General features: G+C 39.1%; 2 protein-coding genes across 5 annotated transcripts in view; one reads left to right on the forward strand and one right to left on the reverse strand.

Moving 5' to 3' along the window:
- The first annotated feature begins 269 nt into the window (after positions 1–269).
- Positions 270–3,787, forward strand: SPCS1 (signal peptidase complex subunit 1). The gene is made up of 4 exons (XM_037520557.2): positions 270–506; positions 859–918; positions 1,011–1,097; positions 1,582–3,787. The coding sequence occupies exons 1-4, from the start codon at positions 270–272 to the stop codon at positions 1,705–1,707; spliced, it is 510 nt and encodes a 169-aa protein (XP_037376454.1). The 3' UTR covers positions 1,708–3,787.
- A 2,979-nt stretch (positions 3,788–6,766) lies between these two features.
- The window catches only part of NEK4 (NIMA related kinase 4), a 30,442-nt gene continuing 17,245 nt past the window's right edge, over positions 6,767–19,963 (reverse strand). For 2 of the 4 annotated variants that reach the window (XM_037530512.2, XM_037530513.2), the window contains 6 exons: positions 19,822–19,888; positions 18,986–19,095; positions 17,251–17,339; positions 15,520–15,725; positions 14,716–14,849; positions 6,767–7,916 (listed from right to left, as the gene is read on the reverse strand). In XM_037530512.2, the coding sequence (XP_037386409.1) occupies positions 7,824–7,916; positions 14,716–14,849; positions 15,520–15,725; positions 17,251–17,339; positions 18,986–19,095; positions 19,822–19,888 (699 nt within the window). In that variant the 3' untranslated portion in view covers positions 6,767–7,823. The remainder of the gene's footprint in view (positions 7,917–14,715; positions 14,850–15,519; positions 15,726–17,250; positions 17,340–18,985; positions 19,096–19,821; positions 19,889–19,963) is intronic. The other 2 variants (XM_037530514.2, XM_054694630.1) reach the window with 1 other exon arrangement.

The following is a 19,963-nucleotide window of genomic DNA, read 5'->3' on the forward strand; positions in this document are numbered from 1 at the left end:
GCGCCGCGGGCAGCCCCGGAGCCGGGGGCCTTAGTGAGAAGAGCCCGTCGTCATGGAGACGTGCAGCACAACCACGGCAGTCAGGCCGCCGAGGCTCGGGTCAAGACAGAGTGGGGGGCCCGGGCCGCAGCTCCCGGCACCCAGCAGCGCCGACGGCGAACCCTTCAAGGGCGCGCGGTGGCTCGGCTCGGCCGCCACCGTTGCCACGTCAGCCCTCGCGGGCGGCGCGCCGGGGCACAGCCAGCTCCGACAGTCCGCGTCGCCTAGGGATGGCGCGGGGCGGGGCCTGGGGCCGTGCGGGCCGCCCCCAAACATCCGCTTCCGGGGCCGCGGCCGTCGCGCTTACGGCGTCTGTGGACCCGCCGGGCTGTACGCACTGCCAGACCCGGGCACCCGCGGCCCCTGAGTTGCAACCCCTCTCGCCCTGCTGCCCGCCGCCGGCGCTCTGCTGCCCGCCCTCCCAGCCAGCCATGCTGGAGCATCTGAGCTCGCTGCCCACGCAGATGGTAAGGGCTCTGTCCATTTGCCACTTGCTGGCCTCACGTCTTCTTGGCCCTTGTCGGAACGCCGACCGGTGCGGCGCGGTTCCGGACCCTCCCTGCTGCTGCCTTACACTCTCTTCCCTTAATTGCGCCTCCTTGGGCGCCCGCTTATCCGTCCTCTGCGAGAATCCATCCCCTTCCCCTTGCTGCATTCGGGTGCTTCAGACCCAGAAACCTAGAATAGCATTCCTTGATCAGGTCTTTACGGGAGTCCCTGGTTGGGGGCTGCTCCGTGATCGGCGAGGCCAGGACAGTAATTGTACTGTCGGGTGGTGAGTACAGCGCCAACTCTTGCATTGCTCTCCTTCACCTCTAGGATTACAAGGGCCAGAAGCTAGCGGAACAGATGTTTCAGGGAATTATTCTTTTTTCTGCAGTAAGTATTGGTTTTACACAATCTAGCCCCCTACACACACACTTTTACCCCTCTTCCCCAGCTTGACTGTATTTAATATATTTTGTCTCCAGATAGTTGGATTTATCTACGGGTACGTGGCTGAACAGTTCGGGTGGACTGTCTATATAGTTATGGCCGGATTTGCTTTTTCGTGTTTGGTAAGAAATTTGTGAGCGTTTGAATGTTAGTGGCAGCTACGGTTTTCTCCTCCGGGTTAGTTTGGTTGGAACTAGTAGTGAGAGCCAGCACTAACTTTTCCTTCATCCCGTCCCATCATTATTTCCCCTTCCTGTCATCGGAAACCTACTATGCCAAATAGCATCAAATTACAACCCTGTTGTGGTTACAGCTCATTTCTTATTGTAGCAGCTCCAAATAATAATCTTAAAGCCAAAGCAAGTAGAAATTTCTTGTGGTTTTTACACTGCTGCCTCCTCATCTCCCCTTTAGCTCTTAAAGTCGTAAGTGTAAACATGAGGCCTCTTTCTATGAGTATTTTGTCTGGGCCACTACACAGAGTTTTCACAGGATTTTTTTTTCCCCTTTAGTATATAGGAATAACTTGGGAATCAGGCATTATACGTGATGGTCTTTTAAATCCTGAGTGGCTATAACTGATGCACTTTTTCCATTCTAACCCAGCTGACACTTCCTCCATGGCCAATTTATCGCCGGCACCCACTCCAGTGGCTACCTGTTCAAGACTCAGGCACAGAAGACAAGAAATCAGGGGAAAGAAAAGTTAAGAGGCATGCTAAAAATAATTGATTGGGGTTTTCATGATTCAGTTTTACTGTTGCACCTGCTTTTGTTTCATGTGAAATGAACTAAATTGTTTTCATACCCAAAACATAAGCCGAAAACCGCCTATGCTCTTATGACACAGCCGTGTATAGAATTTGTTCTCCTTGTTTTTCACTTCTCAGTTGGGTTTTGATTTATATGTATTTCAAACTGTCTTTTCATAATCTTCCTCTGCAATAGAGAACAGAAAACACAAGTATGCAAAACTGCTTTCAGGTCTACAAAAATAATAAATCCCTCATAATGGTAATACAATGTGACTATCAAAGTTTTTTAATTCATTGAACGTTAAGCTGTTTTAATGTTTTCAATTAAAACTCAGTACAAGTCTGTATCTAAAGAGTTTTTTGTTCAAAACTAATAGTGAAGGCCAAATTTAGAAGTTTGTGGTTCTGAAAATGTCAGTAAGCACTATTTCTCTTTTGTGTAGGTGCCAATTTTGAATGTCTTAATAATAGCAAGTACCTTTGAAAAAATTTATTAATGTACATGTGTGGTAAAGTAAAATTTACCTGAGGTAGACCAAGGTGAAAACTTACAAAGCTATAAATTCATTTTAAATTTTCCAGAGGATTTAAGGGAAATGTTCCAATGGTCTCGTATGAGTTATGGGAGTTGGAGGTTATTATAAGTAATATTCTATTTCTCAATACCAGGATTCAAACTTGCAAACTAGGAGTTTAAAAAAGGGAACAAATAATATAGCACAAGTCAGAAAAAGAAAAATTAAGAAGGCAGAGTTAAGACTAAGCATGGCAGCTAAGTATAATAAATGTGATTTAAAAGCTAAGAGCAGGCCTCCCTGGTGGCGCAAGGGGTTAAGCACGGCACTGTGAAGCTATCCACAGGCTTTGTAGCACCAGTTTGATCCCTGGCCAGCCAGGGAGCTACCCACATGGCACAGCAGACCTCTCCTGTTTTGCTCGCTGCTTTCCTCAGTAGTGTATTTCAGTCAGTCTGCCTGATATGTTCCCCACTCTGTCTCTGGTGAATCCTCTTACCCCCCGAAACCGCTGGCCTGTACCCCAGTTCTTGTATGCATAAATAAATAAATCTTTAAAAAAAAAAAAGTTAAGAGCTTGCAAATATGGCTAAGAAACAAGTTACTTCATCTTTTCAAAATGATATGAGTGGGGTTAGTGAATAAAAATGCACATTTTTGTGCTTGTAGTCAGACTCTAATAGGTTCTGATAAACACCCACCAAGTGGATCAAGGTCTCTGCTTCTACCTTAGCTGAGAGAAAAGTTTAATATGTTTGGGGGTATAAAAAGAAGGTTGAAAAGGACTAATCCTGACCAAAATCAGTTGAGAAAGCAGTAGAAACACAGGATTTCAAATATTTTCATTAGGTATTTTTGAGACATGTAATTTCTTCTTTTTTTGAAAAATCACAGTTAATGTGTGGCCTCATTTGCCTGCAGTTTTATGATTTAATCAGTCTAAGACAATTATACTTGCCTAAAAAGAATTTCCACATTTTAAAATAAAAAATTACACAGAAAGCAAACAATGACATCTAAAAGTTGAAAGAAGAAACAAGGACATAATACGCTGATGCAAGGAGAAAGAAGGGGTAAAATGAGTCAGTCTTAGTATCAGCAAGCATTAAATGGAGCAGAGGACATTTCATAGCTGCCAAGATGTCACTGTTAGAAATCATTTTGCATTGAATAAGATGGGAAATGTGTAAATCAAAGATTCACAAAGCTACACGCTTAGTAGGCAACATTTTCCCTTTCCGATTTTTTTTTTTAACTGAGGTAACACTGGTTTACAACACTGTATGATTCAAAGGTATCAGTTCATATCTCTTTAGATGGTATGTTAATGCCTTTCACATTTTGCTAGGTCAAATGGACAGGTGATTGATAGGAAGATTTTTGCACTTGTCTTCTGTACTGGGGACATTTTTCTTCAAATACACATAATTTTTTTTCATTCACTTTTTATCCAGATATCACAAAAAACAACTCTTTCTTACTACCCTATCAAAATAAAGTAGTATGCTCCATCATTCTTTATCCACTTGGCTTGCTTTATTTTTTATGACATTTAATTAATATTTCTCACTGTATATATTTATTTATTAATTGTCCTCCCTAGATCATAAGCTCCATGGGTACAGGAACCTTGTTTTGCTCACTCTTTGCACTGTACAAGAGTACATGACACATTGTAGGTGCTCACTATTTACTAAGTGAATGATACCAACAATGATACTATTGTTGGTGCCACTAATCACCTGTGTGTTTAAAGTTAAAAATTGAGTTCTTTAAAGTAGTCACATATTAAGGGCTCAGCAACCAAATATAGCCAGTGGCTGCTGTGTTATTATTGATACAGAATATTTCCCTCACAAAATTCTACTTACAGGCCTTATGTTGGTTTGAATACTTAATAGATAAGTGGTTTTGTCTGTATATAATAGAATCAGATGTCTTTGAATGCCCATAGGGCCATTCCAATAATGGATGATGAACCACACAGTAAAGTAATTCTAAGAAATAAAGGTTGCACGAGTCATGTTCAGTAACAACAATGCAATGTAGCTGGAACAAAGAGAATTTCCTTGCCTTTCTAAATAGACAGAAATCAAGAAATACTTCTAAAAGTCAAAACCAGAATTACTATTTAAAAACTATTGTTAGGGCCTCCCTGGTGGTGCAGTGGTTGAGCGCTGGGTTGCGAAGCTGCCTGCAGCCTCTGCAGCACCGGTTCGATCCCCGGCTGCTCCCCGGCCACCAGAGGAGGGTCCCGCATGGCGCGCAGACCTCTCCTGCCACCCGCTGCTCCCCTCAGCAGTGTACTTCGGTCCTTCTGCCTGCTCTGCTCCCCGCTCTGGCTCTGGTGAATTCTCTCACCCTCCCGTGCTTCTGACTCTACCCAGTGCTTGTATAAATAAATAAATAAATGCTTAAAAATAAATTAAAAAATATATATATATTAAAAAAAAAATAAAAACTATTGTTAAAAGAATATCACAACAGGGCCTTCCCTGGTGGCACAGGCGGTTGAGCGCTGCGCTGTGAAGTTGTCCGCAGCCTCTGCAGCGCCAGTTCAATCCTGGCCAGCCTGCGAGGGCCCCACATGGCGCTGCAGACCTCTCCTGTCTCGCCCGCTGCTCCCCTCAGCAGTGTATTTTGTCCGTCTGCCTGTTCTGTTCCCCGCTCTGTCTCTGGTGAATCCTCTTACCCTTGCGTGCATCTGGCCTTTACCTTGGTTCTTATATAAATAAAATCTTAAAATAAATAAATAAATGTCACAACAAAATGTAAGAAATATGGCCATAGGTACATTGAGAGGAAAATTGATAGTTTTAACAATATGTTCATAATAAAATGAAAAATGCACAGAAACATCAATTCCAAAGAACACCTGCACCCCTATGTTTATAGCAGCACTGTTTACAATAGCTAAGCTTTGGAAACAACCCAAATGCCCAAAAATAGATGACTGGATCAAGAAGATGTGGTACATATATACCATGGAATATTACTCAGCATTCAAAAAAGATAAACACATGCAATTTGCAGCAACATGGATGGCGCTGGAAGGGATCATGCTCAGCGAAATAAGCCAAAAAGAAAAAGAAAAATACCGGATGGTCTCACTCATAGCAGGAATCTAGAAAACTTAAATAAGGGACCAGGAAAATGAATAACTATAAGAAAGTGAAAATCAAAATCAACAAAAAACTATGAACCAGAGACACTTTTTTGGGGGGCGGGGGCGGGAGGGGAGGGATTGGGGTCAGAATGGGGGGGCTGCAATTGTATGGGGAATATAACAATAAAATTTAAAAAAAAAATAAATAAAATGAAAAATGAATAAATAGTCAAGGGGGAAAAAAATCACAACCAGAAGACAGTGGGAAGAAAAATGAATGAATAAACAAACAAAACAAAAATAATTCCTTGCATTTGTAAAATAGGCAAGAAATGGTGGCTAGCTCAGGAAGACCAATATTTTACCCAAGATTTGCCCCAATCTGGACACTGGGACTAGTTTTATAGCTGAGTCCTATCAAGCCCTTCAGGGTAAAAATAAGAAGTCTCAGTTTTCCATTCTTAGCACAGCCATGGATCATAGTCCCAAGAAGTATGTGAAGCGAGTTGCAGTTCATACTGACTGGGGGATGTTTGCTGCTTGCCCATCCACCAGCCTAATCATTTTCCTAAGAAACAGATTTAAGTATGTTCTAACAGGAGATGAGGTGAAGATAATCTGTATGCAGTGGCTCATTACATGGATGGCAAAGTTCACACTGATAGAACCTACTCATCAGTTTCAGGGATGGCATCAGCACTGACAAGAATGGAGAGAATTTCCATCTTATCTATGATACCTCGGTCACTTTGCTGTTCTTTGCATTACAGCTGAGGAGGCCAAGTACAAGTGAGAAAAATCTTTGTGGGCTCCAAAGGAATAGCTCATCTGGAGACCCATGATGCTCATACCATTCATATCCTGGTCCCTTCTCATCAAGGTGAATGACACCATTTAGAATGATTTGGAAACTGACAAGATTACAGATTTCATTAAGTTTGAGAAAGGTTAACCTGTGTGTGGTGACTGGTGGTGCTAACCTGTGGAGAATTGGTGTGATTACCAAGTTATATCCAGGTTCTTTAGAGGTTAGTCCATGTGAAAGATGAAGTGGAACAGCTTTGCCACCTGCCTCTCCAACGTTTTTGTTATTGATAAAGTTAACAAACCATGGGTTTCTCTTTCGCAAGGAAAAGGTATCTGCCTCCAGTGCTGAAAAGAGTGGAGATATGGCAGCCAAACCGAACAGTGGATGAAATGCTTTCTAGGTGACATAGTTGTATGGAGTGGTCTTGATACTTGAATAAAGTTAAATACAACATGAGTAAAACACATAGTCTCAGAAACCAGGCTATAAGCATCAGTAAGGGCAGGGCAGGGAGTACTGTTTTACTTACCACCATATATCAATATATGTATATATCCTCAATTCTTGCCATAGCACCTGGCATATAGTAAAAAGTAAATAAAAGGGTATAACGACTGGAAAGGATGGAACATTTCATTGGTGTTTCACGTGTGTATAATTTTCAAAGAATGTAATATACATTTTTAATTATGAATAGACATACCAGAGCAGTATCCATTTTTAAGAATCCCTTGAAATATACAAGTGAAAATTTACTAATCAAGACCCTCTATTTTATAAAAACTTTATTTCCTACATGGGCAATACTCCCATTTAGACAACTAATAAAATGTGTGACATATACTTAATACATTAAAAATGGGGAGACAACCAGTATCTTGGTATATAAGACAACAAACCTCAGGTGTCACATATGTCCAACATAACTAAAAGGATCTGGACTTGACTTACAAGTTACTTAATTGGAGAAGGAATTCATGTTTAAGAAATGTCTTCATATGGAAAATTCTCAAAAAAAAAAAAAGTATGTAAAAACATTGATTTACAAAGCCAAAATAACAAAGTTTTATTTCTTGTATACCCTAAATGAGGTTTGTATTAAATGAAAACAAAATGCTAAATATCCATCAGTATATAAAAAAAGGAATTCAACTGCCTAAGTACTAGATACAACTTCATATTCTTTAAATCTTGAATCATGAATTGACTTTTTAAGAAAATAACTTATCAACTAGTACCTAAAGTTATTAACAACAAACAGTATCACTGGACATACTGCATCATTTATTTCTCCTATTGCTTTTATCACTATATTACAATATAAAACTTATAATCTCTTATGAGCCTGTGTTTAGCTAATTCAAGCTAATTAGTATATTAAAAAAATAAAGTTGTAGATATTGGTGGTTAAGGCTCCGTAAACAATATACACATTTTTCATTATAAAGAGAATAAGATAGCCAAAGTTTTTGTGTGTGTTTTTTTTCCCTCTTGTGAGCTTGCTTCATATTGCTCTGGTCTGTCAATTTTTTTTAAGTTAAAAAACCCCAAAAAGATACAAGGATGGTGAATGGTCTCCAACCATTGTCATGGACTTGTTTTTGTTAAAGCAAAAATCCTTTAAAAATAGCTCTTCAGTTCTGGCAGCAGATTAGAATAAATTCTCAAAAATTCACATTTTCTTCAAAAAATTTCAACTGGCGAGCTTTCACACTGTAAATTGTATACTTTTCACCCATGTGCTCCCGTAAACGTACCTATTTGGGAAACAAAAAAAAATCAGAATGTAACAGAAAAAATAATTCTGCAATCTTGGATTTTTTTTAAGCATGATACTGAAGGTGGAAATCATAAGAGAAAATGCTAAAAGTTTTGTTTATATAGAAATTTAAAACTTCAAGAGATCAAACAATAGTCATAAAGAGCAAACAAACTAGGGAAACATACATGCAACATACATGCCAAAGAATACCATTAAATATACAAAGAATCTCTAAAACATGACAATATTAGAACATTAGAGTTGATAAAATCCCACAGATAAAATTAAGCAAGGCATTTACAAAATAATACAAATGACCAATTAAATTTAGTCAGACTAGTATAAAGTTGTCAGACTAGAAATTAAAAATAACTACTATATGACACTCAATGAATATCTATTGACAAAACACCTGAAATTAAAATACCACCTAAAAACCTTACATAGATAGCAAACACCTCCTGATACAATGCACTGATAAGAACATCAGTTTTGTGCTATGTCTGGCAAAAAAACACATTCATAAGGAAATGACAAATCCAAACAACAGGACATTTAATAAAACACATGGGCTAATACTTTTAAAAAATATCAAGGTCATGAAAAACACATTGAGTAACTGCCAGATTAAAGACTATAACTAAATATAAAATGTGATCCTAATTGGTTTCACATTTGTCATGACAGTGTATTAACTGCACATGCCTCCTCATTAAAGTTGGTGAAAATGATTTAAAAACCAATCAAACCTCAAGAAATGGTCCTAAGGGTATACAACAAACATTTTTTTCAAGAAAATCTATTAAAACTTGGTAAGAACTGTATGAAATGTGGTACTTAAACTAAGATCAACAGTAATAGGTGGGATTTGACTAAGTGCCTCCCTCCCATGTAAAAAAAAAAATAATCTATACCGGATTGGTAAAGCCAATAACCTCTACCTGCAAGTCTGAAGGCTCTCTTCCTGATCGGAGCAGGACACCTGCCCCTATTAACTGTTGTTGAGATTTCAGGAGCGTGCAGCCAAGAAATGGGAATCCTAAGCACCGCTTATACTCTAAGATAGAGAATCTGCCTTGGGTGCAGAGACACTGAAAATGCTGGGGCCCCAATCACCTTTGCCCCAGACCATAATGCGATGATTGTATGCTGGGTGAAGCATGATGATAACACCACAGTCTACTACTGCCCCTCACTGCCAATGAACTTCTAAAGTGGGGTACCACTTAGAAACAAGCATGCTGTTGTCCACATTCCCAGCTCCAGAGCTGTGAGATTTTTGCCTGGGGAGTAGAAGACATAAAATAGCACCAAATCTTTTCCTAAATGAACAGAATTCATCTGGAAAAGAAAGTGCGGAAATTCAAACATAACAATGCTCTCAAAAACTGGAGGTACTGGTGAAAGGCACTGAGAGGAGATTGGTGGATTTGCTAGATATTTAGGCTAAACTGTTGAAGCTGGGAGAAGCCCCTTGGGCTCAGAATAAATCTCAAACACTTGACCTTGGGATCTGGCCCTTCCAAGGAGCCAGATTTGATTGGATCAGTCTGTGGAGCAATGAATGCCCCAGGGCATTGTTGAAAATAATAAAGCAATCAGCTGACAACTAAAAAACCTTGCAGCCTGGTGAAGTCAGGGAAAGAAAATCAGAAGAGTTTGCTGAATTTGTCATTTCAAGATGGCTGTGAGTGGACATACCCAAAGCTGCACCCACTGAGGGCAGTGTCAGAAACTTTATATTGTGGGGACGGGGGAGAGGTAAATAAGATTTCACCAAAATAATTGAGCCAATCACTAACAAATAAACAAGCAAATAACATTTACAATGAACCTCCTCTCTCTTGGATGCCAGTACCCAAAGTTGTAACAATACATTAGGTAAAAATATCCAATTTCCAATAAAAAGTTATGAGGCAGGCGAAGAAGCATACAGGCAAGAGAAACTGCATAGGAGAGCAACTGGATGTTGGGTTTAACAAAGACAGCCAAAGTAACCACTGCAAACATTTTATAGAACTAAAGAAAACAATGATTAAAGAAGTTATGATGAAAATATCATATCAAACAGAATACTGGTAAACAGAAAGAAATTATGAAAGACCCAAATGGAAATTCTGGAGTTGAAAAGTGCAATAACAAAACAGTCACCAGAGGTGCTCAGTGATATATTTAAATTGGAAAAGAAAATTAATAAGCAGGCTTGGAAATAGATTAATAGATATCTTTCTTTCCAAAGAACGGAAAGAAAATGGAGAAAAATGAAGTTTTAGTGTACTTAATTGGTTTACATGTAAAATGGGAGTACTAGAAAAGAGGAGAAAGGAGCAGAAAAAATATTTAAGGGAATAATGGCTCAAAACGTCCTACATTTATTGAAAAACATTTAAGAATCTCAATGAACTCCAAGGAGAATCAAGGTCAAAAAGAGCGACACAGGACCTCCCCGGTGGCGCAGCGGTTGAGCGCTGGGTTGCGAAGCTGCCTGCAGCCTCTGCACCGCCGGTTCGATCCCCGGCCGCTGGGTGAGGGTCCCACATGGCGCACAGGCCTCTCCTGCCGCCCGCTGCTCCCCTCAGCAGTGTATTTCGTCAGTCAGCCTGCTCTGCTCCCCGCTCTGACTGGTGAATTCTCTCACCCTCTCGTGCTTCTGACTGTACCCAGTGCTTGTATAAATAAATACATAAATCTTAAAAAAAAAAAAAAAGATCAACACACAGATACAGCAGGGTAGAAGTGCTGAAAGCCAAAGACAAGGAGAAAATTCCAAGGAGTTTGCTAAAAAAAAAAACAACAAACTATTACACTCAATAAAGAAGAAAGAGGATATAGTACTTTTTTTTTTTTTTTATAGAGGCATGTTTTATTTATTTATTTATTTGTTTGTTCATTTGTTTTGTTTATACATGCACTGGGTACAGTCAGAAGCGCGGGAGGGTGAGAGAATTCACCAGAGCCAGAGCGGGGAGCAGAACAGGCAGAAGGACCGAAGTACACTGCTGAGGGGAGCAGCGGGTGGCAGGAGAGGTCTGCGCACCATGTGGGACCCTCCTCCGGTGGCCGGGGAGCAGCCGGGAATCGAACCGGCGCCGCAGAGGCTGCGGGCAGCTTCGCAACCCAGCGCTCTACCGCTGCGCCACCGGGGAGGCCCCGAGGATATAGTACTTTTAAAATAAAATTTATTTCATGCATTTTATTGAACAACCACAAATGTAAGAAAATGCTAATTGCTTAAGAATAAATTTAGCAAAAGACATGAATAACATACTCTGAAAACTACAAAAACCATTGTTAGCAATGTGACCTTGGGGAGACTCATTTGAACTCTCTGTGCTCTGGCGTCCTCAACTCTGAAATGGGGATACCAAGTATAAACTTCACTGGATTGTTGGAGACTTACATGATTTAATATGCCTTTGAACACTGAAAACACTTTTAAAGTGTTACTGCCACTACAATTTATGGACTGATAGTCAATAAAATCTGGAGTCACTAAATGCTATGATTACACTAACTTCTTTTTTTAAAATCTATATTAAATGTTCTACAATGAGCATGTATTATTAACTTTGCATTCAGGCAATAATTTTGTTAATTAATATAGAATTGCTTGTGTTATATAAATATAAGTATGCCTAATTATTTACTTTTATGTCTAGGAATATATATAATGAATGTCTGAGAAGGAAAAAAATACCCAGACACTAAGGAGGTGTAAGTAATTGTTATTATAAAAGTTTTGTTCTAGGAAGAACTGTGTGGCTTTGTTCCCAGAATTGTGTAATTATTTCTGGTATAAAGAGACTATTGTATTGTAGCCTGACAGATAATTATGTCACTTGGACTAGTATACTTCTAAACATAGTTATGACTAATGTAAACCAAGCCTCATTTGAGGAAGCAAGGAATATTCAATAAATGCTAACAGTCATTCAAAATGGATTTTCCCAGAAAACAGCATATACTAATAAATGGATATATATATATATATATATATATATATACACTTTCTAAAATTGCATTGTATTTTAAACTTGGAATTTCATTAATCATTATGACTAAAGGAATTAAAATTATTTCTACACATCAGCAAATTAGCCAATTTGTTTAGTCAATTAAAGAAGAAAGAAAAATCAATTTTAGGGATAATGGAAGTTTAAATAAATTATGTTTTGTTTTGTTTTTTAAGATTTATTTTATTTATACAAGAGCCGGGGTAAGCCAGATGCGCGGGAGGGTAAAAGGATTCTCCAGACACAGAGCGGGGAACAGAACAGGCAGACTGACGAAATACACCGCTGAGGAGAGCAGCGGGCAAGACAGGAGAGGTCTGCTCGCCATGTGGGTTGCTCCAAAGCCGGCAGGGATAGAACCAGCACTGCAGAGGCTGTGGACAGCTTCACAGCGCTGCACTCAACTGCCTGCGCCACCAGGGAGGCCCAATAAATTACGTTTTTTTTTTTTTTAAAAAAAAGACTTAGTATAATAACTAACTTTAAGCAGAAAAAGTCATATTAGTCAAACTAAAATTTATTCAATGTAAAATTCTACAGTGTCCTTATCAAAATCTCAGCCGATATTTTTATAGAAATAAGCTGATCTTAAAATTCATATGAGATGCAAATAATGGCCAAATAAAATAAAAGATTAAATAAAAGGCAAATAAAATAAAATATTAAAATAATCTTTAAAAAGAAGGACAATATTGGAGTACTCATACTTTCTGATTTCAAAACTTATTATAAAGCTACAGTAGTTAAGACACTCTGTTACAGACATAGGACAGACATATAAATCAATGGAACATAATTGAAAGTCTAGAAATAAACCCTTACACTAAGGGCAATTGATTTCAACAATACCAAAACAATTCAAAAGAAAAAGAAGAGTCTTTTTGATAAATGGTGCTAGGACAATTAGATATCCACATGCAAAAGAATGAAAGTGGAGTCCTTCCTTATTGAATATAAAAAATTAGCTCAAGATAGATTATAGACCTGATTGTAAGAGTTTATTTTTTATTTTTTCAAAGATTTATTTATTTTTATACAAGAGCTGGGGGACAGGCCAGAGATGAAGGGAGTGAGCTGATTCACCAGAGACAGAGCGGGGAGCAGAACAGGCAGACTGACTGAAATATGCTGCTGAGGGGAGCAGCAGGTGAGACAGGAGAGATCTGCTGTGCCATGTGGGATTCTCCTGGGATTGAACCTGCACTGCAGAGGCTGCAGACAGCTTCATAGCACTGTGCTCAACCTGCTGCGCCACGGGGGAGGCCCTGATTATAAGAGTTTAAATGAAAAAATTCTTAGAAAAAAATATGAGAACAAATCATTACCTTGGTTAGGCAAGAGGTTCTTCGATATGATATTAAAGTACAAGTGACAGAAAGCAAAACAAAGTTCAACAAAATGAAAACCTTCTGTGCCACAAACAATGCCATCAAGAAAGTAAAGAAAGGGGCCTCCCCGGTGGCGCAGCGGTTGAGCGCTTGGTTGCAAAGCTGCCCGCGGCCTCTGCGGCGCCGGTTCGATCCCTGGATGCTCCCCGGCCACCGGAGGAGGATCCCACATGGTTCGCAGACCTCTCCTGCCGCCCACTGCTCCCCTCAGCAGTGTACTTCGGTCCTTCTGCCTGCTCTGCTCCCCACCCTGGCTCTGGTGAATTCTCTCACCCTCCCGCGCTTCTGACTGTACCCAGTGCATGTATAAACAAAACAAACAAACAAATATAATAAATAAATAAATAAATAAATAAATAAATAAATAAAACATGCCTCTATTAAAAAAAAAAAAACTAAAAAAAAAAAAAAAAGAAAGTAAAGAAAACCATCACAGAATAGGAAAAAAATTTTGTAATTACATATCTGATAAATAGAATATATCTGTATCTAGAATATATAAAGAACTCTTACCACTCAATAATACAAAGATAATAATTTTGAAAGGTACAAAAGATCAAAACAGACATGTCTTTTATAAAGATGTACATAAAGCCAGCAGGCATCTCAAAGATGCATATCATCATTGCTCATCAGGAAAAAGTAAATCAAAGTCATAATGAAATTCCATTTCCTATTTACTAAGGTTAAAATCAAAATGATGACAATAATATGTATCAGCAAGGATGTGGAAAAATTAAAATCCTTATATATTACTGGAAGGAATGTCAAATGGTGTACCTGTTTTGGAAAAGAGTCTGGCAGTTCTTCAAAATGTTAAACATAGACTTTCCATATGATTCAGCAATTTCTACTCCTAGGTACATACCCAAGAAAAATGAAAACATGTCCACAAATATTCATAATAGCATTATTCATAATAGCCAAAAAGTAGAAACAACCTTAACATCTATCAGCTAATGATGTTTATCTAAACAAAATATGGTATACAGTGGAATATTATTTGGCCATATAAAGGAATGATATGACATGCTATAACATGGATGAATCTTGAAACATTATGGTAAATCAAAGAAGTCAATCACAAAGAATCATATATTTTACATGATCCTATTTAAATGAAATATTTTGAATAGGCAAATCTACAGAGACATAAATATTAGTGGTTGCTTGGGGGCAAAGGGCAACCTTGGGGATGAAGCGTACAGGGTTTCTTAATTGAAAGTTCTAACACTGATTGTGGTGATGGTGTGTACAATTCTGTGAACAAACTAAAAACCATTGAATTTATACTTTAAATGGGTAAATTGTATGTTATATGAATCATATTTCAAAACGCTGTTTAAAAAAATTCTGAAGCATAAGTAGCTGATACAGCTAAAAGGACACTCACCTCTCTTTCCAATTCATCCTCCTCTTCCAAAAGATCATACACTTGTTCTAAAAGCTGAATCCCCAGGGCCTGGATTACATCAGCTCTCAAAACTTCAACTATTCTTCTGATCTTTTCAGAACCTGGCATTATAGCTAAAAAACAATAACAAAGACAGGGGAAATAACTTCTGGTTTAATGACTTTGTGTATTTTTAATTACCAAGGTATACATGTGAACTTAGGCTTCATGTTGACTTACCATCTCCTAAACCTAAAATCCACAACTGTCCACTTTGACCAAAATCTATATGAAAAATTCTAAACATGTATTTATTTATTTTTTTAAAAATTTATTTATTTATGCATACAAGAACTGGGGTAGAGGCCAGAGGTGCCGGGGGTGAGAGGAGTCACCAGAGACAGAGTGGGGAACAGAACAGGCAGACTGACTGAAATACACTGCTGAGGGGAACATTTGGCAAGTCGGGAGAAGTCTGCTGCACCATGTGGGTAGCTCCCTGGCAGGCCAGGGGACTGAACTCGTGCTGCAGAGGCTGTGGATAGCTTCATAGTGCTATGCTTAACCCCTTGTGACACCAGGGAGGTCCAACATGTATTTATTTACATTTATTTTTTTTTAAAAAATCAACATCCATGCAACTTTTCAGAAACTCATATAATATACACCTTTTATAAAGATGGTCAAACGAAATATAAAAACAAGCCAAAAAATTGCAAGCATCAGCGACTTAGTTAGATACATAGATACATTTCTCTAAGAAGTATATGCACTCCAGTTTGCTGCAAAAGAATAAACTGATACCTGAAGGTAGCTCTTTAAAGTGGAGTCCCTCTGTTTCTTCTGCAACCTTTCCATGAAGTATGAGCGTGTCCCGATACTTCCGGTGAAGTTTAAATTCTGACACTGGATCTGGTAGTAGGAGATCTTCACAGCTTTCTTTAGAGTCCAGTTTTAGGGTCTGAGTCATCATTTGTACCAAGTCACTCATTTCATTTGTATGACCTTTCCTGGAAGGAAAAAAAATCCCTTCATTATTTAACTTATTTCATGAGAATTTTTCATTAAAAAATTAAATACAATGGGTCTCCCTAGTGGCGCAGCGGTTGAGTGCTGGGTTGCGAAGTTGCCCGCAGCTTCTGCAGCGCCGGTTCAATCCCCGGCTGCCCCCCCCCCGCCCCCTTTGCCCCCCCCCCTCGGCCACCAGAGGAGGGTCCCACATGGCGCGCAGACCTCTCCTGCCGCCCACTGCTCCCCTCAGCAGTGTACTTCGTCACTCTCTCTGTTCTGCTCCCTGCTCTGGCTCTGGTGAATTCTCTCACCCTCACGTGCTTCTGACTGTACCCAGTGCTTGTATAAATAAATAAATAAATCGTTAAAAAAAAATTAAACACAAAATAACCTGAAGGAAGTTCTCTTCCAAACAACCGAATAAGTTCCTATAGATGGACCCTTCCAAAAATAACAAGTAGAAACTCTGGACAAAAAACAAAATAAACTTTGAATGCAGTGGAGAATGTACAAAATCTGCAGGCAGGCTCTGGATAGAAGTCAACATCTTTCAGCCTTAAGGCAGGCCATAGGCAACCAAAGTACAACAGACTACGCATAGTCTTTCTAGCCTACAGAACCAAAGGACAAGAGAATATAACCACTGCCATAAGAAAGTAAAAGAGGAGTCTTAGAAGGCAAGTGTCAGAAACAGGAAGTCCCAAATTCTGTGTATAAATTCTGTTGAACTATTTCTAACAAATTTAACTACCTTCAAGTACAATGCTCAAGAATAGAGAAATATCAAAGTACCAGCACCAAATAAGAGAAAATTGACTATATCCGATATCCTGTTAAAAACAGCAGACAAGCTAAGAAATAGGAAAACAGTACACATGTGAAGAGAAAAAAGTTAATAAAAAGACCCAGAAGTGATACAGTGATAGAATTAATAGATAAGGACTTTAAGCAGTTAGAAATACATTCTAGATATCTAAGCTAGAGGAAAGCATTTACATTTTGAGAGGCATGAAAGATATAAAATAATTTAAAATTGAGCCAGAAGAGTACAATGTGTTATACATATGGAATGGGATTACTAGATTAGATATGCAGGAGAAAATAATCAGTGAACTCAGAGATAGAGCAATACAACCTAGGAAACTGAAAAAGATGGAAAAGTCTGAACAAAAAGATGAGCACCATCAATGAGCTATGGGAAACTTTAAGCAATCTAATTTAACATGTAATTAAAATTTTCAAGAGGGCAGAAGGTCCAAAATATAGTTGAAGAAATAATGGCCAAATGTTTTCCAAGTCTGATGAAAACACTACATCCACAGATCTAAGAAGACATTCTATAAGAATTTTGAAAGAAAATCAGATGTGTTCATAAGGAGATATTTTGGCTCTAGCATATACTAAAACCCATATATAACATTATCAATAACAATAGTACAGGTTTGAATACTACTATAAATGTATATTTAGGATTAATTCAAACAAAAATAGTTTTTGAAGGGAGAAAGAAAAACAAGAATTTACCCTTCTCTGGAATCCCCATCTGATTTATCAGTTGAACTTGTAGAAGAACTTAACTCATCCTCAGAAACACAATGGGTGAGTTTCCGTTCCTAATATTTGGAAAAACAAAATTCAACATGACCACACAACCAGAATACACAAAATAATCTTAGATGTGGCATACAAACAAATGTGCACCTAAGTCCAACTGAGCAGGAGAAACTTCAGAGAAAGTTGAAATTATTTTACCCAAACGATGACCTAGTTCCCCCATGAAGTTCACAAGTGAAGCTGACGAACATCAAAGTAAAGTTTTACAAGGCACTAGAAAGTCTTAGCTATGAAAAAATTTCCTTTCTAGAGGAGAGTGCATGAACAGTTCTGGTGTTCCAACTTCTAAGCAGAGGCCTTGTGCCAAAGGAATACTGACTTATTTTTTTTGTTGAAGATTTATTTTATTTGTATGCATACAAGAGCTGGGGTACGGCCAGAGGTATGGGGCGGGGAGGAGGGGTGAGGGTGAGAGGATTCACCAGAGACAGAATGGGGAACAGAATAGACAGACTGACTGAAATACACTGCTGAGGGGAGCAGCCGGTGAGACAGGAGAGGTCTGCTGTGCCAGGTAGGTTGCTCCTTGGCCGGGGATCAAACTGGTGCTTGCAGTGGCTGCGGTTAGCTTCATAGCTAACCCACATATGGCTCACCAGGGAGGCCCAGGAATACTGGCATTGTAATATGAAAATAATGCCACTTAAATAAAAGCAACCTCCCATTGATCATATGTGAGACTCTGCTAAAACGCTTTAAAGGATTGCTTGATATAATTATACACAAACCTTACAACTTTGGAAAATGGAGAGGACAGCTTTAAATAGTGAAACAATTAAAGCACAGACTAGTGTTAAAGACAGATTTTCATTGTATTCAAGAGCAGGAAGTTTTTATTTTAAAATAATAACATGGGACCTCCTCCTTGGCGCAGAGGGTTGAGCGCAGCGCTGTGAAGCTGTCCACAGCCTCTGCAGCGCAGGTTCGATTCCTGGCCAGCCAGGGAGATTCCCACATGGTGCGGCAGACCTCTCCTGGCTCGCCCACTGCTCCTCTCAGCAGTGCTTTCAATCCTTCTGCCTGTTCTGCTCCCTGCTCTGTCTCTGGTGAATCCTCTCACCCTCTGGTGCCTCTGGCCTGTACCCCAGCTCTCATATAAAGAAAATAAATCTTTAAAAAAAAAAATAACATGTCCCTAGAAATGTCAGAAATTGGAATGTAGAAAAATGGATTATCCCCTGGGTATTTTATTATATAGAAAAATGTAAATGGATTGGAAATCTTGCAATAACCCTTTGAGCCACTAGATGGTGACCTTATATCATCTATAGATATGTGACGAAGGTACTTGACTGAAGAATAATCACCAAGTGACACTAAAATCTGGCCAGGTGGGTAGATATATTGGTTATATATCAGAATAAGCAAATTGTGGCCTAGTGGAAGGTTTCTGGAGGTCACGTTTTAAAGTCTACTAAAAAAGATAGGTTATAAGTGTGCCCAAAAAATTAATTCCCTAATGTAGCAAACACAATAATCCTTTTAATTATTACTGACCCTTTACTTTCCTTATCAAGAATGAAAAGTTGTACCTTAAGCCAGCAAGGCTGCAGAAATAAAAGTAACTAGTTAGCATTTATGAGGTTTACTGTATTAGGCTTGCTAGATGTAGGTGTGATTACCTTTCCCCCTTAGGACTATGTACCTGAGCAACAGTGCCGTCAGAAGACAACCATCCAGTTGGAGTTGGCTGGCCTTCCTCTTGTGGCTTCTCTGACCCCACTGCACTCAGAGAAGCTCTCCTCACTGACGGGCCTGAAAAAGTGACCACTCACAGCAGTTTGTAATGGGTTGACCACGACTGAAGAGAGTTTTGCACTGGGTATGAAAGATACCCCAGCAAGGGCCAGCCTAGAAGTAACTCAGACAGCATATTCATTATCACTCTGGTGTCTGACACCTCAGTACAAATCTCAACTCTAGGTCTAGCAGCTCTGTGACTTTAGGCCCCTCTGAGCCTTAGTTTTCTCAGCTGCAAAATGGGAATAATGCCTACTTTTGGCAATAACTGTAAATATGAGATAAAGCCCTTAAAATGCTTATGATAATCTTAGACAAGCATTCAATAAATGGAAACTGCTAGTATTGTCTTTAGATAATAGTAATAGGAATGATTACAGCCCTCCGCCCAGGGTAGCACTGTTTTGGTTTTCTCTATTCTTCTTCAACCAGGACTCTGAATATGGAAACAAATTAAACACTCACTTGATTTCCTGTCTGAAATCTCCCAGGAGTTACTGCCAAAGCCCTCTTGCTCTGTTTATAATATTCTCTTCCTCTGATAATACAAGTTCTATATCCAACAGCCAATCACGATTTTTAAAAGGCTTGAATAGAAACTTCAAAAATTCTTCCATGTCAGTTCCCCAAATGGTTTACTAATGCTTGAACATTCTTAACACCTCACAATCAGAATCAATGCTTATGTCCATGAGCCATACCAAGCACCACCAATAGATGAAAGAAAATTAACAACCTTACCTGAGGGGAAAAGTTCCTCCTGTGACTGCTTTAGTCGCCTCCTTTCTCTCGCTGATAATGGCCGATCCTTTTAAAGAAAGTTAGAGTGAGGGCCTCCTTGGTGCCCTAGGGGTTAAGTCTCAGCACTATCACTACTATGGCC

Source organism: Talpa occidentalis, unplaced genomic scaffold, assembly GCF_014898055.3.
Source record: "Talpa occidentalis isolate TD23 unplaced genomic scaffold, MPIMG_talOcc4v2.1 talOcc4.10, whole genome shotgun sequence".
Lineage (NCBI taxonomy): Eukaryota > Metazoa > Chordata > Mammalia > Eulipotyphla > Talpidae > Talpa > Talpa occidentalis.